This window comes from Stegastes partitus, unplaced genomic scaffold (assembly GCF_000690725.1).
Source record: "Stegastes partitus isolate 25-593 unplaced genomic scaffold, Stegastes_partitus-1.0.2 Scaffold594, whole genome shotgun sequence".
NCBI classification, from domain to species: domain Eukaryota; kingdom Metazoa; phylum Chordata; class Actinopteri; family Pomacentridae; genus Stegastes; species Stegastes partitus.
In genome coordinates this window covers 340,867-366,332 of record NW_007578325.1, presented here as the reverse complement: position 1 = coordinate 366,332, position 25,466 = coordinate 340,867, and the positions used below count along the sequence as shown (strand labels likewise).

Genomic DNA, 25,466 nt, shown 5'->3' with positions numbered 1-25,466 from the left:
AGAGAAAGGCAAATACACATTTTTTCATTTTACATGGTTTGGAGCCTATCTCAGATGTTAATAGGAACAATACTGTAATAAATTACCATGATTTTGTTAGTTTTGAATGAGTCCTATTGTCCTAAAAACTTTCTTCATAATAATTGTAGCACTGGCTGTGTCAGTTTTGCCAATAACCTGGACACTGGACATGTCATTTCCTGTCTGCACTACTCAAATACATATCAGTATATATCAGTGGTAAAACCTGATACTGGAGTGTTTCAGAGCTGTTGTTTGTGTGGTAACATATTGATTGGAGACAAACAAAAGTGAAGCAATATAATGATCCAGTCTAATGAAAGCATGCCCAGCACAGTAATTAACACTAAACAAATTAATAGCTGTAGAAACGGATGGGCCTGGATCACTGGTAAAGGTCAAGATGCTGAGGAATTTGTGTCTGATCCCAGTTATATCTGTGCTGAATTCAAAATCCTTTTGGTGCGAAACCAAAACCACCAAAGTATGCTGATCTGACCGTAGAATTTTTTCAGTCACAATCACAAGAAGAATTTTAATCAAGCCACAAGAGAACATGTTGTCTTATTTCAGTCACTGGTTTGTGGCAACTTTGTCTTTGTGGTTTTATCACAAGATGTTTCTGATGTGACCAGACAACCAGCAGTGATGATAAAGTCAGTTAAGGTGTTTTAGAATTATCATTGGAACACTTGTCAACACCCCATATACTTAGCATTTGCATGTTCATTAAGCATGACTGTCTGTGGACACGCATGTCACACGCCGTGGGTTACGCCGCTTATAGATTATACGGCCACAGAGGGAATGCCATCATATATCAAACTAAATGGTAACCCAAGCCAAATGAAAGAAATGAAAGAGAAGGCATACAAGGGGAAAAAATGAAGAATTTCTCTGTTTGTCATCCCCACAGGGAGGATAAAATTTATATTTGGCAGAAAGATGGAATTGGACGAAAGTAAGAAAAGACATGAGTTTGGAGGAGGACGGGTAAAGGGCAGTGAAGTGGAGAGGTAGAAAGAGAGATCACTGGTTGGAAAAGAGGAAAATTAAAGCTCATGCTGTGTTTCCCTCAGGGCATGGCATCACTTTTCTTTAAGATCTGTGTAACACAGTCCACACCTTGTGGAAGAGCTGGGAGTGAACGCCTTCAGGCATCCCCGTGTGCAAGTGTGTACAGGAACACATGCTCGCACAGGCCCGTGAATTCAAGTACAGACATGCACACCGATTCTAATTAAGCGCCTGTTTATGTTTTGGTGATATCTGCTTTTTACGTTTTAACAGTTTGAGTTCTGTTTTGTGCTTCTCTTTTGTTTGCTTTCCTTTTATGTGCGGTTCACGAGCGTACTCTGTGTCCTCTTTGTCTCCTCCTCCGCAGTGTGATGCTTGATAATTGTATGTGATTACAGGTGCACAGAGAAGAGCTTCAGAGTGTGATCCCAAAAGTCTGCGCTGCAGCTCTCTGAGGCCAGCTGTGAGGCCCCGCGGTCAGGCCGGACACATGAGGAGCTGGCCGACATGAGACAAGGCGGAGCTCCAGATTAACTGTCGGCTTTGTTGCTACAGGGATGACACACGGCAGGAACTAAGAGCTCAAGCATACACATGCACAAAGAAAGTAAACAAAAAAAATCATAGACTCGCGGATTCATCCACCAGCACACAGCGTGAGCCTTTCGCTTTGGATTTCTCTCTGCACCCTCTCTGCCCAGTCCACACAATGACCCTGAAATCGTTGGTTATATTTTTCCTTTTCTTACTTCAATAGCCTCCCTCGCTCTGCTTTCTCACTTACTTTTCTTCATTCTCCTTCCATAAAGGAGCCCTGAAAGCTTAGACTGTGATTTTCACACCCCTTTCTATCTGCTCCACTCACTAAAAAGTGATCCCTCTCCACAGCGATCCTCCCTTTCTCCCACTGGTGTTACACTTATCCCCATATCCCTCCCTGTCTCTTTGAGTCCTCTACAGGTGTGACCTAACTCCTTACAATTCCCACTTCATTTCCTCACTCGCTCCCTTTTTTCAGATGAAAGGCTTCCTGCTACCCTCAGCTCACCCTCATTCCCGCTCTTTCTTCTCCGTGCGCCCTCACCCTCTCTTCTAGCCCCGGGAGATAGCTTGGATAACAGGTGGAGCCACTGGTTTGTGGGGATCAAGTTTCCATCTGCCTGAAATGCAAGAATGCAGCATCACCCTGGGCTACAATGAAACCAAACAATAAGCCGCACATGCACACACAAAAAGAGGTTCAGGAAGCATCTAGTGTAGCCGCTGCAAGTGTGTTCGACTGGAAAAGTGAACTTCCATTCATTTGGTTTTATAAGATTTTACTGTTATGCCCTCTTCTGAAACGATTTCTTTTCAAAAGTGTAAAGAAAACCAGAGAGGGCAGGAAAAGAGGTCAGGAAAGAGACTAAACAGATCCTATGCACAAATGGAAGCAAGCCCACTAATGCTCTTTATAACAGACAAGCTTCTATAGCTTCAGTATGACCTTGGGAGCAGCAGCTTTAGCACAACAGCCATTGTATTGTGTCATTGTGCCCCCCAACCACCCCAACCACTCCCACCCCCACTCCAACAAAACATGTCCAGCAGTCAGCCACAATATTAAAACCATCTGACTGATATTGTGCAAGTCCTGCGGCGTCTGGCACCTCTCTGTGGGTGCTGTGGGTTACAGGATGGGACCTCCATGAACGGGGCTTGTTCTGGTGCATCCCGTGGCTGTTTGATCCGACTGGAATCTGTGAAGTCTGGAGGCAAACACCTTGGGCTCTTTTGATCAGTTCCTGAGCAAGTGTTTGCGCTGCGGCGGGGTGCATTGTCCTGTTGGGGAAGGTCGCTGCTCTCAGGGAGTGCCATGGGTGGGTGCGCTTAGTCTGCAATAATGTTCAGGTGGGTGTTACGTGTCAAAGTAACGTCCACATGAAAGCCGGGACCCAAGGTTTCCCAGCAGAACGCTGCATTGTAAAAGAGATGATCGATGTTGTTGACTTCACCTGTGGTTTTATTGATGTGGCTGATCGGTGTAGAAACTCCGGCTAGGTGTGTCACTGTGTTGAAACTGGATCATATCCAGCAATTGCATAATGTGAAATAACAGTTTACCAGAAGAAAAAAACCAACTTTGTGTGCTGATGGGAATAAGAGCTCTAAAGCAACAAGAATATCCAACTGATGTTGTTCATCAGCGTCCCACAGCTACGCTTTAAAGGCCCTGTCAGCCATTTTGTGCATCCTCCCAGCACTCCACAGCGATGACAGGTCAGTTAATATTGACATTATCCCCCTCTACCACTATGACAGCTTGAGCTGCAGGAAGCCGCTCATTAGCTCCGCATGCGCTTGTATGTGCCTTCCTGTGTCGGTTTGTGCGCGCGCACGCACGGCTGTGTTGATTGCTGGCGCAGAAGTCATTAGCCTCGTCAAACAGGTGTTAAAGAGACAGGGGACGGTCCTAGTGTTTGCCTCTGAGAGAATAACCTAGATTGGTGTCATCGTTCAGCCCTATCACAGAGCCCTCTGTGGAGGTCATCTCACCGCTGCACTGTGAGTGTGTTGGAAAGAGTGTGTGTGTGTGTGTGTGTTGGGGAGCGAGTGAGTGGGTGAAAGTACAGAGTGGGAGAGGTTTGTAGAACAGATATAGCTCCATGTGTGGAGATAGATGTCCATGCACATGTCAGGTTAGATATCCGTCGGAGGTGACTTTACAAAATGAATATGGTGTGCACAAATGTGTGTGTGTGTGTGTGTGCTTGTAATTATATGTGTTTCTCTCTAGGTGAGAAGCCATAGCAGGATGCTTTGGTGATAGAGAGCAATAGATGGATTGGGGGTAGAAAATGCAGTGGTAATTGTACTGGATACACAGGTAATTGGAAGCTAAATTGGCTTCAGAATTAAAACCTGTGAGCACTCAGTCTGTGTATTGGAACCAGATAACCCACCGCGCATGTGTGTGTGTGTGTGTGTGTGTGGGCACATTTCTGCTAAGAAACAGAAGGGGAAGTATATGTGCATGAATGAGTAATAGGAACTGGACACATTACAAAACAAACCCAATAATGTTATGCAAAATTAATGCTTGAAGAAATGATATCAAGCTGCTCCTGTTTTTAGAAAAAAAAAAAATCAAAACATGGTGTTTTATTAAAGCAGACATTCATTGAAATTTAATTTATATCAGCTCTTAGTGCATGCTAGTGTGAGTTCTTGGTGAGGACAGTTGGTCTGGACAGCAAAGATTTACACATGAAGGCCCAAACTTGACCTCACGAACACGATTACAGGTGGTCTTAAACATTCGCATCTTCGTACCATGTGCTCAAGACTCTGGAAAACCTTACCCATAAACCTTGAGTTTACAATAGTTTGTTGGAGGAAAGAATTTTACAGGGTATTTTTTTTTGGTGTGAGTCACTTAATGCCTGCCAAAGATTAAAACATAATATAATACATTTAAAAAAAACCAAAACACTAATAACAGTGAATGTATTGGACAGATATGAGCAGGTATCTAAGGCTGACTATCTAAAATGTGAACAGGTTCATAAGGTTATGTTAACGATTTTTTATGCTCCACACTGGTATATTTTAATGATCTTTTTTTTTACATTTAAATGCAATGTATTGATCACAGACAAATCCTACAGGAATCAAGCTTCTGGAAGATATACAGAATAAGCATGAAAATTATAATTGGGGGAAAGGAAGCCAATTTCACTGCGGTCACATTTTTGAAAAGTGTATCAAATTTTAATCACTTCATTAAACTTACTAATATCTGATGGATGAAAGTTTTTGTAGCGCTTTTATTGTAACATCTTCTGTCTTTCGCACTGTTCTGTATCTATTTTCCTGTCTTGTGTGTTTGATAAATCACGTTCCTGCGTGCAAAAAAATTACAAACAAATCAATCAAATGTATTTGTTTTATCAAAACAATGAACTCCGTGAATATTTAGCAGAAACATGCCCCCAGTCAGGTAGCTTGCACAGAAAATATGAATAATAATAAAATAATACACTGGATCATCCTTAAATATCAGCGTCTCATTAAGTCTTGGCTCTGTGCTTTCTAGCTTTGGGGTGAGTTGTTCCATTTTATGAATAGTCATTGAGCAATTATGGATGTATCTTATATGAATAACTGAAATGAATTTAAAACTTTTCAACAAAATCCTTCTCTTTTTACAAGGTTTTTATCAAATAAAATCTAGCCCGATACACCAGAGGCTAAAATATGGACAACTTATTACCTCGAACATTTTCCTTTATGAATTTTCAGCGTTCTTTCAATTTATGATTCGGGTCAGTTCTGGAGAATATTTCCCTTGCAGCAAAATGTGTTAAAATGCTACTTACATCCATTCACATAACATTACTGCAATATCCCAGACCTGCCTCAACTGAAACAGGACAGATAGCAGAGGGCTGTAAATGAGAGTTTTATTAGAAATGTGGCTCATGGAGGAAGAGCACAGGGAATCTAAAGGAAGTCAAAAACAGTTTGAAGAAAGGGAAAGCGGAGGTCAGAGGTGACCAGGGGCGTCGTCGTATTTAGAGCATGGTAATGTATTCCTTTCAAAAATACTTTGCTCAAACTCAAGGGCATCACACAAAGTGGGACAGCAGGCTGTTTCAAAAAAAAATTAATGCTCACAAACAAAAAAAAAAGAGAAGAAAGTAACTCTGTGAAAGAGACAAAACCCATAGCAGCGTATGAGCAAGCTCGAAGGTTGTGAAAGCGGCGATGGTATCATAGCAACTGGCAGACATCCAAAATGTAGGAGCAGTCTGTCACTGTGTACAAACACGTTACCACTTGGCTGGTGCGGAGGTAGGTGGAGATGGGTGACTGAGGGAGCGGGCAAGGAGGCTACGATCCAAAGATGCAGAGACCACTGGGAGGGAGGAACAGGTCAGCCAGGTGTGCAGCTCCTGAATTTTTAGCACCTTGCAGGCGAGGGGAAGAATCTCAGTGGACACACAGGGTCTGACAGGTGGCCTGCTGTAAAGTTTTGTTATTTGTAGCCAAGTAAAATATGGCAAAGCCCAAAGCAGCAGAGTGGTTGACATATATTACAAAACAATTAGTCCTTGCACGTGCCTCTACACCGGGTTCTCTGTGACATTAGGAAGAGAACGACAGAAATGCAGTTAGGTTTTCATGATGAAAGCACTCCAAGCTACGGTGGCCAACGGGGGCAAATGACGTGCATGTACACAAACGAGCTGCATAGACATGAATGCGTTGCATGAACAGAAACGCGCTGCAAAAAGAAAAAGCTGCAAACACGCTGCAAAAGGAAACAAATGCACGTTATTTGCCCCCGTCGGCCACCGTACCAAACACCTGGACTGATCAAACGTCTAAGAATTACACTTAAAGCAACAATTATGACTTTATTTTTTATTTCACCACTGCTGACAATGTGTCAAACGATGGTGAATTTACAGACGACTCATTTGCGGCTCACCTTGATTTGACAGAACTTTGTAGTGAGTTTCAGGTCACTGTTTAACTGTTTAACTTCCGTGCTTTGGTTCATTCTTAATGCTCGCATAGTGCATTTTTTTCTGCGGCAAGCAGCTGCTGTCATTTAAAATCTCTAATAAAACCACCTGCTCACCAGGCTGACAAGACATGTGCAAATAAATAAACAGTTTGCTTCTCTTATTTAGCTAAAAGATCTTCTTCCATCACTGGATTTATCCTACATCTGCCATATTATTTATTGTCAAATTTTTTTCGTCAAATAAAATCCTACGGTTTGCCCCGGTTATGCTAAAATTAAAAAGTACATGCGATTTTTGTTGTTGCCTTAATCTGTGTGAAATCCCTAATATTCCCACTAGCAATTACAATGCACAGTAAAATGAACAAGAATCTAATGTACAGTATTTCTAATATACAAATGGGGATTAATGAATAGAAAATAGACTGAGATGTTCAAATCAAATGCAAATAGCAGGCTTACTCACTGGATTACTCACACTGCTTGAAAAAAAAAAAACATCATTTATCATTGGCAGTGATATTTTGTTCAGCCAGTGTTGGGCATTTTAAAGTGTGTGATCATCTCTGTTTCTTTGATTAAGTCATCTTGCATCTACCCTCAACAAACATACAGTAAGAGACCTCTGGTGTTTCTTAAAGAATGGATTCTTTTAAGATGGATAACTGAGCTCTTAGTTTTTAAGTAGGAGTAAAAGTGAAGGACTTTTACTTTTCTTTCACTTTAGTTTTTAAAATTTACTTAAGCGGTTGAATAGTGAGTGTGAAGTTTGCGTATGACTGACATGATTCTTCCCTCACTTCTTGCACCGTTTGGAAGCGTTCCTTGATTCATCACTGCTCTGTGTATCATGTGATGTCGTTCTGATTATAACCTGGAGGAAGAACGCAGTGATTTGGGCGTTTTAATGTGGAATGCAGAGCAAAATCTAAATTGGCTTTGCAGATTGAGCTTCAGAAGCGTTTCATGGAAATTCCAAGCAGCATCACAGCCACTTCAGTGGAAACAAAGTTGGGAGCCAAATGAGGTTGGATGGAAAGATAAATGGATGTGGTGAGGTGGAGGTGCTTGAAGAGTGTGTTGAGGACAGCTAAATGACGTAGGGAGACTGTTTGGCCACTCAGGGGATGGAAAGTCTGTCTCTGAGGATTTATTGAGGCAGTAAATGATAAGGTCACTGTGTTGTAGGCTTTAATATTAATGTGCCATTTAATGACCCTCACCATGGAAGAAACTAGGTTATCAGTAGTACTAAGATATAGCTCCAGGCAGTTATTTTGTAATGTGTGTGTAGATGGACCACTGGTTCTTCAGAGAGTTCCTCCTTCATCAAATAATATACAGTGAAATTTCTTTTGATGTAAGCAAGGTGAAGAAAAATCCCCAGGATGGATTCTTCTCATTTGCAGTCTTGTCGACTGGCCCAGGCTTCCCCAAGACACAAACTCTCTATTTAGCAAGAAATGTGTAACCAAAAAAAACTAATAGGATGAAGTTTTCTGATACTACAAACGGTCACTTGGTTATTTATTTTGAGTGAATACTTTCAAAACGTTTTCCAGTGTGTGGGGTTTATGGGATTGGGGGGGGGGGGGCGCCGTCCACCACGCTCTGTGCTGGCCCACCCCCTAATTCGGATCATCCAATAGGAGCAGCGGGAGCAACCGGTTCCACCAATCAGCGGCGACGGATGATAGTGAATGGAAGTTTAGTTTTTGAGTTTGGGATAGATCGAGGGAGAGATTAACGGAGAGAGTCGGCGAGTATCAGTGGGAAAAGTGAATTCAAAGTAATACATATCGGCCGTTTGCCTTCACGAAAGAGCGCCCAGGCGGGAGATACTCGGAATAAGGCTTGAACAGGAGCCCTCTCTCTCCCCCAAGTCTGCGCCGAGGAGAGCAGGGTGGCAGGTGTTCAGTTGAGAGAGAGACGCATCGCCTCAGTCGGCTCCCCAAGCCTCAACAGGGTGCCGACGCAGAGGAAACCGGCGAAAAAGGTCGTTAACTGGGGATAGAAACTCCCGTGAGTACAAACGGACACCGATAAAACATATTTAAGACGTGTTTGAAGCGGCGGTTCCTTCCCCGGGCTCACTGTTTTTTTTGGGGGGGACCGTGTTAGACTCCGGATAAAAGAGCGAAAAGGCTCCAGTGTCGCAGCAGCAGCAGCAGCGGCGGCGGCGGCAGAGTAACGTCAGCGTCTCCCTAAGTGTTGTTCACTTTTCCGGCTTTCACTAACTCCTCTTCGGCGGCACAGCGAGAAAAAGTCCCGGTTGTTGTGGAGAAACTTGTAATACGTTTAGGTTTTGGTAACCTGTTGTGTCGTTTTTCCGTGTAACCCGAGCTACGGCGCGTCCAAGTTAGCCTATCTGGTGTCCGAGGAGAGGAGTCCGTGCGTGGGGGAGTGGAGGTGATTTCCCCCGTGAACACACTTCACACTTAATTTAATGTGTAAGTTCAGATAACACACTTCTCCTTCAGCACACTTGGACGAGACTCGCAGCGTCCTTTTTGCAGTTTGTTTGCAGACCAAATCCGGGGGGTATGAGCGGAATCAATTACCGGATTGATTTTGGAGCATGCTCCCACACGGGCACACCACGGGCGGATGATTTACATGTTTTATCGCTTCTCTGCTAATACGACCGCTAAATGATCCGCGGGACAAATCCCCGGTGAAGACATCAAAACAAGCGCGGATTTGAGGTCGATAGCAGGGGAATAAGCCGATAAGTCTAAAACACACTCAAATGTATTAATTCTGTGCTCGGATCAATCCAAATGAAAATGAGGTGTCACAGGTCTCAGGGACGCTCCGCTGCCGCAGTTACAGACTACGGTGCTGCCACACCGTGAAGCCGCACTAGTGAGGGCAAGTCACTCTGTGTTTTCTGCTGCTCCGGCTTTACCCCCGCTGCCTGCCGGGTTTTGGACGCCGGAGCTGGGGACTGAGAGCGGGGAAGTGTGCCAGCAGCGCCAGCGGTGAGCTCTGATCTTGGCTTCGCCGGCAAAAGCGCGGAGCTGCCGGGTGCTGGAGCCTGTCCCCCCTCGGCTCGGACTTCTTGTCATTCGTGCGCAGGGCAGAGAGAGAGAGTTGCAGAAGCAGAGCGCAAGCGGACTCTACTGGCACCTCATCCCGCAGGATGAAACCGGGAATTAGCCGAGAAGGATCTCCGGAGCGTGTGGAGAAACCCGCAGCGGGGAGCCGGCAGATGATGGTGGTGGGGACCGGGACGACCCGGAGCGGGAGCCGGTGTCTGCCCCTCTTCCTCCTGCTTCTTCTCGGCAGCAGCTGCCACATGTTGCACGGCCAAGGTAGGAATCAAAGTCCCAGGAGTCCTGGCTCCAAATGTCAGAGGATGCACACTGAAGAGTATTTCTGTATGCATTTGGGGAAAATCACAGTGCAGCTTAGGTGACTATAAAAAATAAATAAAAGGAGTGATTTATCAGAGCAGGTACAGTTTGTCTGTCAGTTGTGATGTGTTTGTGTCTCTGCAGGAGGGGAATAGAGAGGAAGGTGATTGTTATTGGGTCAACAACATTAGTTTCCCCCCCTTTTTTGTGAATTCAGTCAAGTTGATTGAGGAGGGTAGGTGTCTTCTACAGTTTAGATTATTGTTATTGTTCTGATGCTTTGCATAGATTGACGGATTAAGGTATTGAGGATGCATATAGGGTTGGGGGGGGGGTTGGAGGGGTAGGGGTGTGAGTGTTACAGTTTCCAGGCACTGATAATCCCCCTCTTAGTCAGTGACCTGCTTAACTACAGCTCTTCATTTGGCACAAATGCACAAACACATAAACACACACAGCTTCACACAGTGTATTAATTTAAGTTGTTTCCTATTAGTCCAGTGTTGACCCTGTTGCACTGGCAGGTGTCCAGATGAGTGTGTGTGTGACTTGTGGATGCAGAGGGTGCCGTGTAGAGTAATTGAGTGTGGCAACAGGAAGGAAGACAGATATGAAGAGATATTGATTCCTGACCAAAGCTGGATATAGTGCGTTGCCATGTTACGTGCATTTATGTGCTTGTTTTTTTTTTTTTTGTAGCTATAATAGCTAGATATTGTGACATTCTTGTGTTATTTCTATGTACGAATCTATATGTGTGTCTATGTATGTCTGCTTGTACCTCATGGGAGCATGTCAGAGTGCAAACCCAAAACACAGAAAAGGTCAGGCTCATGTTGACACGCAGTTTTCTCCGGGTCACAGATGGCGCGGTGGGCAGAATGTAAGGCTGAGACTTTGGGGTTATGTGGAGGAGGGGTCTCAGGAATGTTTGTGCGTGTATATGTGTGCCTGTGTGAAAGACAAGTGGGGGTGTGCTGTTTGTGAACACATGGAGAATATGTGTGCTCTTTAAGTGAAGGAAAAAAGTGCCTGCATGAGTGTGAAGAGGGAGCGCGGAGAGGAGGAACGGGAGGGTGAGAAAGTCCAGAGTGTGGCGAGGAGGAGGAGGAGGAGGTGTAAGATGGAGCAGATGAGGGAGAGGGGAGTGGTAGGGGAAGGGGGTGAGGAGAAGAAAATGTGGAGCGGGAGGAGGAGGGGAGGTTGGAGAGGGAATGCGGCGCACCGTGCTTGTCACTCAGAAAGCTGTGCCTGCAGTTCAATCGATGATGACGGTATGACAACACCTCTGTGTGTGTCAAAAGTTGCTCTCCTCTCGCTTCTTTCCCCAGCAGTCACACTCTCCGTCTTCCTTCCCCCCGCCTCCCTCCCTGCCGTGGCTGCAGAGTCAGCTCCTTCCGTCCTCCTATTAATGTCAAGGTCTCACCACCAGCACCCATGTTGCCACACCCCCAGCTTTCCCACCCCCCACCCCCCGCAGACCCACCAGGCCCGTCCAGCTGTCCCAGATGAATGGGTAGGGGCTGAATTGGAAATTAGTGAAACAGATTCGGGGGTTAGGCTGGTTGTGGTGTACGGAGGGGTGGGGTTATTGATTTGATAAGCTGTGCCAGGCGGCCAATCGAAGGCTGTAGATTTTCCAGGTTCCGACCCCTCTATCCCTCGCATTTATTAGGACGTTTTATTTTAGGAGGAAAAGGATGAAATTCATGAGCCAAGGTTGATCCTCCTGATCTCTCCCTGCCTCTCTCTCTCCCCCTCTCACCCTCCTCCCTCTCTGCCCCTCTCCCTCTTTCACTCCCTCTCTCCTTTTCTCTCAGTCAATCGATGCCCACACCCCTCCTCATAAATGCGAGGGTTTATATGAGCCAACTCTCGTCTCTGGGAGCACATTTAAATAAGCTCATCGATCTTTCATTTTAGAGTTTAAGTGACGGCAGCATTTTACTGTCTCTCCCCTCTTCCTCCCCCCTTCCTCCACCTCTCATCTGCTCACCTCTCCACCCTCCTTTCTTTATTCATAACTTATCCGCCGGCCCCCCCACTGCCTCCCTGTCACTGAGTGGGTTCTGCTCTACAGCTGTTTGACTGATTCACGTTTCCAGCCTGGATTCAGACAGAGCCTCAAACTAGACGTTATATTCTGAGTGAAGTCAAGGATGGGTCACATTGACTGTGTTTCAAAATGTCAATCATATTCCACATCACTAACAGAGTCCAGAAGGCCTCACTGTCTTTAATAATGCTGCTGAAACATAAAAAGATTTTTGGGATACAGTCTGGTTTTAACGTGACCACTGTGCAATTTTTTTTTTTGGTGCTTCTTCAGTGCGATTTTCAAACATTTAAAAAAAAACCCAAATCACACAGGACCATGTAATTCTTTGAATAACTTTAGAATGTGAAAATGCAAAGTCAGAAGAGGTCCACATAACAACAGTGTTATGGACAATTAAGCTTATAATATGTGGAGAATGATTTTGTCCCAGTTGTTAATGTGGATAATGATAATGGTCTGGAAGTAGGCAAAGTTCAATGAAAAAATACTGCTGGTTGTCATTATTTCTAACCTTGCCCAAGGTAATTGCATAAAAATGTGGCTCAAGCATCCCAGCTGTTAAACCATTGCACTTCTCTCTAGCATAAAAAATACACCGAGGGTCAAATTTTTAAAGGGTTTTTACGAAAGTTTAGCTTCTTACGATGAATTAGGGAAGCTGCCTTCTTCTTCAGCCAGGCCAAGAAAAGACTTCCACTGCAATGCTGACCCACTTAGTGAATCTATCAGTGTGTGATTAGCTTGATTTGACACATGCCATTGGCTCAGCTAAGCCAGAGCTTGGTGGTGATTGGACCACTGGGTATGCAAGTGAATTGAGGTCACACATAGGACATTCTGATGGTGGGCTGTGGGCTGGGAAAGTTCTGAGCATGATGTCAAAACCCAAATCAAATAGACACTCACACTCCCACGCTCACGTACACACAAAAGTCTTTCACTCTCATCAGTGTCAAACAGTTAAAGCGGACATGGGAATTTGCTTAACCTTGTTGTAATGAAGAGAGGGTAAATTAAAAGCCTCATCTAACTGATTATCATTGTCCACACTCCACAGCCTCATCACGCCTTTTCTACCTCTCTGACACTCTCATGAATCTTATGTCTGGCTGTACATGCTTTATTTTCCTTGGTGAATTGCCTGCTTTTCTCTGGCAAGTATTTGCAGCTCATGAAAAATAACGGTTGGAGAACATTGCATACGGGACATTTTGTCGCTGAAAGGTTTATAGCTCTATCCATTACTTTGGCATGTTACCTATGGATTTTCATGTGGTTTAAACTTGTTGAGGATGATCTGGCCAGAATGTCACGGGACCATCTTTACAGGTAGAGTCATGCTCTACAATCTGGATTACAATCCTTCCCACAGATTTGGCTGAATTTATGTGATAACGTGATTAGTTTTGCACATGGTTGCCTAGACATATAGACTGTCAATTCAACTAAAGGCCCAACTCACAAATTTCTGCATCCTGTTTTTACTTGGATTTTATTGTAAAAAAAATCTGACCAGAATTGGTGATTGTCGGGTTTTCATTTGTAAGCGTTCGGTTGCTGCTAATGAGCTCGCCTTTGGCTCGTCCTGTCTTATGTTCCTACCTGCAGGTCAAAAACATGTTCCAGTCCTTAATGTCATTCGCCTGTCTTTAGTGAGTCTCTTGTCTTGACTTAAACTCCATCATTTTGGACTGCAGCTGGCAACAGTGGTCCGCTATTTCATCACACACAGCCTTTATACTGTCTTTGTTCTGCTCTGTGGCCTCAGTTAGTTTAGCGTAGTGGCACATAAACTAGTTCCTTACCTGCTGCAGGTTCTGGTCGGAATGACCCTTCAGCTTGGAGAGAGTGGAGCAACAACTACGTCTCCAGCTGTAGCTCAAAACAGTAGATTTGGAATCCATCCGCTGGATGAGAGACTCAGTGGAGAGGAAGCTGAATGACACAGAGGACCATCACAACAGCGACTTAGCTAGCCCTGTAGGCAGGGAAAGACAAGATGGGACCGACTTGGGCTAGCTGGTTAGCAGCGACTGAACTTTAAAAGTAAATTACATGCTTGACCGAATCTGTGTGATTCCTCTGAAAAGCAAATCATATGCCAAATTAAGATCATCCACAATGTAAGAGCGGCAGTTCGCCCACCCCTATTTTAAACCGGGGGCTTTCCAGGAACAAAATGAGCCTTTGGGCAGTGATCACGCATGGCAGCAGGCATGATTAGTTTACACACAGTAAAGGCAAGGACTCTGTGTTACCTTATTGGACAGAAATATATTCATTTTTCAGTTATTTCTGGCATTTGATAAACATAAATGTCAATTATGCTTGAGTCAATTAAACCTCAATTGACAAACTGTCTAAAAAAAAGCCTTTTTAATCAATTTTTAAAAAACTTATTTTGGCACTGGTGATATTCCTTTGGCATTGGCTAAAATCTCTTTGGGGTGGAGGGCAACAAAAAATTCCTCAATGCAGGAAAAACCCTGTTTTAAAACGTACGTGGTGCTTGTTACCAAACAGTCCTGCACATGTTCTTCCTTTGCCCACAGACAAGTATTTAATCCCACATTCGAATTCTGCAGGCCTCAGGAGAGACTTAGGAGGCTGATGGATTGTGAATATGTGTGCGTGCGCATTTGCATTAGAGGAAGAGACTAAAGAGTGGAGGAGAAGCCAGTGTGAATTTGTGTGTGTGTGTGTGTGCACGTGTGTGATTGTGTAGGTGTCGGGGTGTCTGATAGATGTCAGGTTAGTCAGGTCTAAGAGGAAGTGAGGTCCCTGGTCGACTCCCTTATTTCCTGTCTGTCAGGAGGAACAAATCACCGCATTTCCACAGCCACCTTTGCACAATGTGTGTGAATGTGTGTGTGTGTGTGCCTGTGTTTGAGAGAGACGGAGATTGTGTCTATCCACCTGTCTCTGTGTGCACACTTGGCATGTGAAAGAGATTTTGGTCTTGACAGGACTGCCAACTACATACATACTGGGTGTAGTTGGCAGTCCTGTCAACTACATACAGTATGTATGGCTGGCAGGTGTGTGTTATATGTGTGTCTGTGTCAGGCTGATGCTAACCCACTATCACTCTTAAGTGTTTTCTTCTCAGAGCAGATGAAGTGGCAGCTATAGAGAACCAGCCAGAGTCTCCTAATGGAAGATAATCACCTGTGTGGTTGTGTGTGTGTGTGTGTGTGTGTGTGTGTGTGTGTGTGTACAAAGAGGAGCGCAGCCTGTGCCTCTATCCCTTCTTAGCTCACAAGCACACACAAACTTGTGGCATAGTTATTATGATGCTTTTGGTGAGTCTTTGAGGTCAGGTTGGCTACGCTTTCTACTCTACAACAGTGTTTCTATGAGTGTGGTCAGTTAAAGGTATAAAATATTTAACATACAATCATATAGGCTACTGATATAATTGCCAGAAGCTCTGTGTATGTGAAGTGTCTCCACGGTGTTGCTCTGCCCAGTCAGAATGGTTTCTTGTCTTCGTGAAAAGATGCATTTTATAGGAGTTTTCCCTCAAAAACATCCTTCAGAGCTTTGAAATAGGAACCAAGTGGGATACACTGCGGTCTCCCTCTACCTTCCTCTCAGTCTTGTTACTTTTTGCTCTTCATTTTTTTTGTGTTTGTTCTTTCAGTATCACTCCTCTTCTTTTTGGTGTCTGATTCTTTCTTCACTCTGTCTCCCCATAAGGGACAAAAGAATCCATCGCTGCAGGCCACACAGGTGGAATGGAGGCTGTTTTGCTGTTTAGGCCTCGGTGTTTATTATGTAAGATAGAGGAAGGAGGTAGCTATTGATCCGCTGTGTATACGTGTGAGAAGAGTTGAGAGGGAGGCGGAGAAAGAGGGGCAACACAAAAAGCTTATCTTGTACTTTTAAAGATGTTTTTTAAGCGAGACATCCACAGCAGCAGAGTCTATGCAAAACATGAACCCTATTGGCTGCAAGATGTCACAGAGCCAAAGGTTGGCAGACTGAAAGATTGGTAGACAAGCAGAGATACGTACATGAGCGTGTATGCGTACACTAGGACTGCACTATTAATCGAATGATGATTTTAGCTGCTTTTAAATGCACATGTGCAAATGTGATACTGACGTTTAAAATGCATGCTCTGCTCAAAGAAAACTCCAAAACAGCCCATGCAGATGAAATCATTTGGCTTCATTTAGGGGTAAACTTGACATCAGAATGCCTTTTGTCACTCTGAGTGTGGGTTGTGTGCACTGCTGTAAGGAGACTAGAAGCTTCTCTGTGCACAGCAGCCTAGCAAACGCACTCCGTTGGCTGCATATGAGGTGTTCAGGGAACATCGGTACATTGTAGTGTCAGATCGATTAAAGAAGTACTACATTTTAGGAGTTATTTCAAAGACAGTAGCGGGAATGTAGCACAGCATGCAAGTGAAAGCAGTTTAAAGTGCACTAAAATCCTTAAGTTCCTAAAATCAATACAGAATCATGATAAAACAAAAATTAGGATACTTCTAAATAATTATAGTGATCATTTTGACCATAATCATGCAGATTTGAAGAAGATTTGCTACTTTTCTCTGTATTTTACATCAGCGGTCTTCAACCTTATTTTCACCATGGACCGGTTTTAAGCAAGAAATTTTTCTATGTACCGCTCACATAGCAAGAAGTAATGTTTTTTTCTCTATTAAAAAGTTTCATAAATAAATAAAATTACTTTTTATTGCTTAATATGTGTTTACTTTTTCTTCTGTCTCACTATCGAGTCTCTCCTGAGACGTTTGTTGTTTTTATCCATTTTGGCGGCGGTTAGACTGACGGCTTCGTTTAGCGGTCGGGCATAAAAACTGACAGGCAAGTGCGGAAAACAAGCAAAAACGGAAGTAACGGGAAGACGAGCTTGTCATTTTTCAAAATAACACCCTGCAGACTGGAAATAAAAATAAACCAATAAAACATTTTTTGTCTTTCTGTACCAAGTGACCCACGGCCCGGTACCGGTCCACGGCCCGGTGGTTGGGGACCGCTGTTTTACATGCTTAAATCACGTAGCATTAACTTGTGATGTCTCTGAGCAAACTATGCTGAACAAGTTTTCTCTATTAGCAGACGTTTTATTTTACAGTAAATGTTCAATCAGTTGATTTAGAAAATAATTTACCAGATTAAACACTGGTGAAAATTCTTGTTATTCGCAGCTCTGTTTGTACGACATTATTTAAAGCTGCTTGATGCATGTAAGTCTTTGTAATTTTCCCCTATTTTTAATTGCTTTTATTTTATATACTGAATGGCAACATAATCACTAACAATATTAATATTTGTTGTGTTTGTATTGATTTAATTGTTTTATCCCTAGAAAGCTTTACCATAGAATTAATGAAGCTTGAAACAGACACAGTATTATGAACAATATAATTAATCTTTGATAATCATATTTTATTTATATTACTAAATTAAAAATATTCTTTAAATCCAGCCATATGAAAGTATTTGCTTACTGTTGTAGTTTAATTTCAGTTCTGGAGAAAATATTACCATTTAATGTTATCCTTAGACAGTCACAAGCTTAGTAAGTAGCATCCAGACATATCTGACCGACAGAGCGGACTGAGGGACAGACGGTTCTGTGGAACAGCTTTGTGCTAAGAGGAGTCAAACCAAGCCTTCCCCTTCTCCTGGTCTGAACCTGAAAACAAATTTTCTGTTGTACAGAGGAGCATGTGACATTTGGCTCCAGTGTTAAATACTTGATATCTTGAATTAAGCAGCATGGTGACCTCTAAATTCAGCTTCTGTGCACCTTGCCTGAGGGCCTCTGCTGTACCCAAAAGTAATGAAGTAGTAATTATTTGTTGTCTGAAACTGGTAAATTTGGTAAATAAGGAAGATTTTAGAGGGAGTCACAAGAAGGCTAAACAAGACTTCCTGGTGGTTGGTCTCCAAATTATTGCTGCTTACTAATTTTTGAAAGACCTCTGGCTATTTTGAAAGCAAAACGGCTACGGGGGAGTTTTTTGTCAAGAAGAATTATTTTTTTTTACTGTTGAGGAGTGATAGTGCACTTTCTTAGCAGCTTAGACAGATACCACAGACTGCAGCTAATAATTAAATTTTCCAGTGATGTGCTGCACTCACACCCTCACAGAAATAAACCATACTCCCTTGAAATACATATGTAAATATGCCTTCAAGGTTTTATGGCTTAATCCACTGGTCTAAATTTAGCACGAGGCACATTAAATTGCTCGACAAGGATACCTAAAGTGGCTATCGTCTATATTTTTGAAATTAACAATGCATCAAATTACATAACAAAAAGCTGTTTGACACAATCTATCAGTCACAAAGTGTTGTTTTACTGCACACTGAGAACCTGTGATGCTTTAGTAACATCTTGCTGGTAGTGTTTCCACACTCCATAAATAATACACTGAATTAAGGATGTTTATTTCTGTTTTTAGTATTTTGAAACTGTGGTATTGATATGCTTACTTAAGGAAAGGATCTCAGTACTTCTTCTATCAGTGCAGCTAAAGAGCCAGATATTTCCCCCAGGAGCTGATAGAAACCAAAAACAAAACTTAAAGAAAGTGAGAATTGGACTTCAACATATAAACCTAAAAGGTGTTTGCTGCCCTAAAGCAGCAAAACAGTAAGTCATTGCAAGTTGAAGCTTCAAAACACATTACCAGCTACTAACAGACTCACCAGTTAAAAAGACTACAAACAAAATGGAAGAGAATGTACGATGAGTTAAGCTAAACTGCAGTGATGTCAGCATAGAAATCCACAGAAGAAGCACCTTGTCATAAATTGTCAGTCTAATGATAGTCAGATCCATTTCCTTTTGCATGCTGCTGCACAACACATGGTTATGTAACCTTATGACGGGTAAAGCATTTCAAATTTCTACGACATAGTACGTTCACATAGAATACTGAATGTAAATCATCTGTCAATATAGTGTAATCCTATAATACGCATATGCTAACTAGGGCTTCTAATATAAAGCTCAGTCAACAGCTTCCTATCAACTAAGATGGAAAACTAGATTTTTTTACAAGTATAGAATTTACTGCATGACTTTGGTGCTTGCGACTGTAGACATAAATATGAGCGCCTGTGTTTTTCTATTATCCCTGGAACGGTAATCAAAAGTGCAAATGCTATGAAAAGACAGACACTCCAGCACCTTGACCGGCAATCCTTCATTCATTTTCTGAATCGGCTGTTTGTCATTTTTTTTTTGTGGAATTTAATCTTGGCTGACTGTTCCTGCTCGAGACCTTTGGGTATTTTCTTCCTACAGCATCTGATAAGAAAAAAAACATGAAAAACGGAGAAACCAAAGGTGCCAGATGAAAAATAAACTGCAGTCGCAAAACACCTTGTCAATTGTGAAAGGGGGTATAGGGTATGTATATTTAAAAATGTCAAAAAATAAAAATCCATTGACACAATGGATATTGTTTTTGAGAATATTTTTATCTCACATCACAGCTTTATTCTCTTTTTTTGAGATAACCCATAAGTGACAAATAGTTATGTCCTTTTCCTATTTCCAGTGCTTTTTAAAATGAGCTGCAGCCAGAGGACGACGAGACAAGAACTCACACATGAAACCAAGAGCTACTTTGACAGACTCATCATATGTAGTACACTTTATGGGTTTTAATGGTATTAAGCACTTTGAACCCTGTGATAGAAATAATCACTGCAAAGTTATGTACAGCTGAGTGCCTCTATAAAGGTCCACAGACAGCCGGAGGAGGATTAGTCTCTAATCAGGGCAATAATTACACGGGCTCCACATGGAATATATGTTTGTGAAACCTGTTTTGTTATATAAATACCGCAGGTCATTTGCTTTATGTTCCGCAGCTGCACGAAACACGATCGTTCACCGTACTTATCAAGATACTCGAGCATGCCCACAGGCCGTTTTTTTTTCACTGTCTCCTTAAGGTCATGCTTAGACTGTCCACTAATCTGTGAGACTGATGTTATTAGGGATAATTCCATAGGGGAGCTTCATATTCATAGAATTATTCAGTAATATTTGCGTATAATTATTGTATTTTTATGGTTGGTCTGAGGGAAGGATTCAGGAGGAGAGATTTCATCAGTGAACATTTAATTAAAAATGAGAAAGCAATATAGCTTTTTTTTCCTTCAGTATTTCTACATACAGAGGAAAATAATTTGAGCTCGATTTTTTTTTTATTTATCTATTTTTTTAGTTACAGACCTTGAAATGAAAATGAATTCTTCCTTTTTTTGCATAAACTGCTTGGCGTTTCTCCTGTTTGAAACTGGAAAATCAGGTTAAGATTAATCACTACCAACAAACCAACTGTCATGATAATGTTTTGGTTTTGTGTTTGTTGAACAAGCGAGGTGAAAGTGATGTTGTCAACAATGTGGCTCACATATTTAAAGAACTATCAGGTCATAAATGGTCCGTGACCTGGCCCAGAATCACAATAGACTTCTTTTATTCGTGTGAAATGGTTCAGTTTCAGTACCCTGAAAATTGCTCTATAGATAAAATGTATTCTTGTTATTAAATGTGTTTTTTGTGTACTTGAGATAGAACAGATGTGCCAGGTGCATTAAATCATCCACATTAAAGCCTCGCAAAGCCGATGTTTTGGTTCCACTCGAGTCATTGATTAAACCCCTAAAAACTCATCTCTGTGTATCAAAAATCTTTTTTTAAATTTATTTTTTAAGTAAGTTAAGTTTTTTTTGTTTTTAACGAAAATAATGCTGTCATGCTTCAAATGGCCTTAGAAGGTGCAGATCTACATCCCTGCCTCTCTCCATTCACCCTTTCTACAACGCTGCAGCTTAAGCGCATCGGCTCACCTACACCTCTGCTTAAACACAGGGGAAAGCATTCTACACTACACACAGACAAGTTGGGGTATTTTAACCATACATGTTGGAACTGCAAACCGATGCTGAAGAATAATAATGATGCTGAAAACCCCGTCCTGCAAGCTGAATGTACTGGTTCCTTATGTTTGTCATGTATGAAATGCAGCAAGTCTCCACAAAATTACATTCTGATACAACTAAACTGAATTCTCAGTCATGCTTCGAGGAGAAACTGCTGGATGATGTTTGTTTGTAACATATAAATACGTTTCTAATCCATGTATCTTTACCAGTTTCTACAGCCGCAGAGTTGCTCCTGTTCAGCCAACCATACGTTAGATAAGGCGGGACTTGTTACCCTGGTAACACAGAGAATAGAGGAGACGCCCAAATATGCAGTGAAAGGCTCCTTTTTTTAACCCAGACTGTGACATTTTCCCTAACCCTCACCAAGTAGTTTGGTGTCTAACGCCTCAACAAGCTTCTAACATGTAGAAGGGGAAATAAAGCGTGATATTTTCCAAACCCGAACCACATAGTTTTTGTTCCTTTAGTTGTTTTGGGATGTCGTTTTGTGGAGACGGGGTTGTTTTGAGACGGACATTAATACACTGCAGGTTGAAGGTGAAAATACTCAGTTATGATGTTGACTGCTTGTTTTTGCTTTCCTCCTTCCTCTTGCATAAAATAACTTGTTAACAAGATAAGAAACTTGATCTTCACTGGAGGGGGTCTTTAAGTATTCATATCCAATATTGTTTACATCCATGTTTACTGGCTTGCAGCCCTCTTCTTCTTCTTCTTACCTGCCTTCGCTGTGAGGCTGTCAATACATATTAGAAATTCATTTTTCGTAATCAAACTTAAAAAAATAAAATGAAAACAGACATTCTCCTGTGGGAACTAAAAGCAGCACTGTCTGTCTGCCTTGAGAATTCCTGCGTGGGCCGCCGAACACACTCAATGGACAGGATTCACGTCATTTTGTTTGATAGCAAGGCTATCGCAACCCATCTTGGCTGCGGATTTCCTTCCTGAGCAATGTGAAGAACCTCATGTGGAAATACTTGGGATTATAGTTAGTAGACGGAGAAATAGTGGAACCTTGAGATAAAGTTGAATGCAAAATGCTGTTAGCTTACCGTCTCAGCACTGGCAGCGCACTGAGGGTTGAAAATATGCACCCAAATGTGCATTAGCTGTGTCTGTTGTGTGCACACAAATAGATAATCTAATGGTTTGAGCCTATGTGTATTCTTTAGAAGGATCTTTTTTTCAGTTTTGCCAGTGTTGACAGGGCTACTTTACTGGTGCATTGCACAGCACATCTTGCATGTTACCTCCATCTGTTAATATGTGGAATAGTGTGACACCGTTTGTAGGACTGTGTCACCTATTTGCATAACAAAACAGCAACCCTCTCATCGAAAAACAGTTTGATAGCACTACTGGAGGTCTAAAACTCCACAGGGAAACTTAATTAGATGCACTTATTGCCAGTAAGATTTTTTTCTTCTTCTATATTATTAATTAATCAGTAGCGCATTTAGTAAAGCAGATTGTACACACTGCAGTAATTAGTCAGTGACAATGTTATATTTCAGATGTGACAGCCAAAGTTTCCACATGGAGCTTACAATACACACACACACACACACACACACACACACACACACACACACACAGTATATTGTGCAATAATCTTTTCTTCTATATACAAGCAGAGACATAGAAAAGCTTGCTTTGCTATATACACGCAACTGTAAAAAAAATAAAAATATTGAGTACACAGAAGCTCAATTGAAAATGTTCTAAATTTAATTTACTGAAATGCGAAAGGTAACAGCCTTTGGGATGCCAAAAAAAATCACAGGTTTCAGGTTTCTGTGTGATGTACAAAAGGCAATCTAGGAACAGATTCCTACTCACAGGAACAACTGGTGGAAATAAAATAGCAGGTGGCTGGAGATGCATCAGAGAGACACACACTCCCTCTCTCACTGCTAACACCTGGGAAATGCCTTTAAAACCCCAGACTTGTACTGCCAGTCATTCAGTGGCAGCACTAGATTAGTTGAAGGCTTAAGAGCAGTTTCACAGTGAGGTGAAGAAAGTGACTCTCTTTTCCTCTTCCAGAATGTTTCAGTCAGTATTGGGATTCAAACTGGCAACCTTCCAATGGATCATACCCCAGGCTGTCTCTTTCTTTCTCCACACTTTCTCTCTGTTAATCTCTCGCTGCGTCTTTTCTTCCTCACTTTTCTTCACTTTTTTTTTCTCCTTTTAGTCTGGGCTTTTTTTTTTTTTTTAAGCGTAGCATCCACAGGGTGTGGAGTGATATGGAGTGAAGATTATTCAGTGGTTGAATATCAAATCGCCCTTCCTCCCAGAGCATCCTGTTCCAAACACACCTGGCTGAGGTTCTTTATTTGCTTGTGTATGTTTTCATAGTGGTTGAGCTATCACAAGCTATTTGAATGGGATCTTTGCATAGTGAATCTGCAGTCACGGAATATTACTGAGGTCAGGCCGGGTTGTGTAGAAGAGCGGGCGCATTCGTCATTGTGTTTGTATTAGAGCAGCATAATTTACTTGTTCAGTCCAAGGGCTTTACCCTGCTGCAGGTGTGTGTTCTCAGCATGATGCGTTTGATCTGCCACAGGTGTTTGAGAGGGTGGCTCTGTGTGTGTGTGTGTGTTTGTGGACACTTGTTTGCGTATGGTGATTTATGCTATAGGCTCAGAGCAAAAAAAAGACCCTTTTTGATCTCATCCAGGAATAGGCAGGAAGCACTGTATGTGTGTTTGTGTGTGTGTGTGGGTGGGTGTGTGTCTGAGTGTGTGTCTGGCCAGAGGTTTTTAGCTTAGTCCTTTGATCCAAGGTAGAGGTGGGCATACCTCTGTGAGGAGCCAGCCAGCAGTATGGAGACTTGGCTTGCGCCATGGCAGTGTGTGTTTGTGTGTGTAGGTGAGAATCGGTGTGGCAGAAGCGTGTGGCCAGAATCAGAAGTGGTGGCTTGTGTTTGTTCTACATGTGTGTGTGTATTAGTGTGTGTGCAACACACATCAAAACTCTGCTTTTTTGCTCGTTGGTGTTTCATCAGTAATGGTGATAATAAACATGATGCCTCACGTCTTTTTACTTTCTGCACTGATGGACATTTCTGCTGTGAGTCCAACGTTTGGCTCCTCCTTTGGCAGTGCTTTTTATCTAAAATGAACTGAGGAACATAATGACTTAAAATGATTAGGTGGTGTGTGTATAAATAATGCCATCTAGAAGCAACCACTTAAACCATTTGTCTCTCCAAATGCTGAATATGTATACTACATGAACACACAAAAACATGCCACAACATTAAAACCACTGACAGGTGAGGTGAATAACCATGACCTTATCATCACAATGCAACTTTCTGCTGAGAAACCAATCCTTGGGTCCTGGCATTCATGAAGATGGTACTTCAACACTTGTCACTCACCTAAACGTTGCAGCAGTCCAAGCGTTGGAACAAGCCTGATCCACAGAGGCCCCTCCTCCCAAAGGAGCTAACAGGACCTGAAGGATTCCCTGGTGCCATACACCACACAATTTAAAATAAATAAATGATTTTTTTTATTGACATCCGTTTGTTTTTGGCTCCAGTCATTGGTTGGGTGCTACAGTTGAAGAAATGGCAGCAGCAGAGTCTGACTCAGCTGGACTAGAATTTGTTCGGTGTGAAATTTTCCACAGACTCTCGGCTAGAAAAGCATCGGAGTACTTCACATTATTACAAAACAAAAGGTTTTGTACACTGTGTAAAGTTTCAAAGTCTAACCACAGCAGCAATAGTGCAAAACACGAGAAGAGAAAATCCACCGGCTGTATGTTGGACAATGCACCGCCAGAAAAGACAAAACCACCATAAGTGTTGTCTGGTATTAGTGGAGAGAGTTTTTTTCGATATATTTTGGCCTCGTGGCTGCTGAAAACACTGATAAAGCACAAAACTGTAATGAACTCAATTAAAATGGTCCATTTGATTTCTTGGGAGAATCGTTTAGATTAATCAGCTAATCTGTAAAATAGTCTATAGATTAATTGATTTAAAAAAGAAAGTATTTAGTGGTAGCCCTAATTTGAATGACATTAGTTATTTTATTTTGCTATCCCCTCCTCAGGTTGGTCTTAATGTAGATTTTGCACAGTGATTCTGTGGTTGTAATTTTACATTCACACCCGGCGTGATTCTGGAGTTACCTGCAGCGGTAAGAGGCTTCTGCAAAAATGAATCCTTGAAAGTGTTGGCAGAGCAGTGAGGTTGTGAACACGATCAGCTGTGTGACCTGACACTTACAATCAGTAATCATATTCGAACAAACCGCCAATCAGTTCCTGTCAGGGCATTAAGAAAGTCTTGCCAAGCTCTGAGTCAGTTTTGGATCATTACTTTGTGTAAGCTGGTATTTATGCTGTCTGCTTCTGCCTACTAGTTTTTCCTTCATGTCTCCTACAGCCTGATCTAATTTCTTTACCGTACTTGTCGCACAGATATTAGTGCGCTGCTGGGTTCAGTTCTGTGCAAGTCCGAGTTCTTATAAGCTCAGCTTTTCTCACAGCTGATGTACGGTCAGGTTTAGTGTTTAGGGCTA

At 42.3% G+C, this 25,466-nt stretch overlaps 1 protein-coding gene across 1 annotated transcript in view; it reads left to right on the top strand.

The window, feature by feature from the left end:
• Positions 1-9,504: 9,504 nt before the first annotated feature.
• Positions 9,505-25,466, top strand: part of LOC103362697 (protein sidekick-1-like) — a gene marked incomplete at its 3' end in the record, with an annotated part of 172,872 nt that continues 156,910 nt past the window's right edge. The window contains exon 1 of the mRNA XM_008289129.1: positions 9,505-9,864. Within this exon, the coding sequence (XP_008287351.1) occupies positions 9,693-9,864 (172 nt within the window). The remainder of the gene's footprint in view (positions 9,865-25,466) is intronic.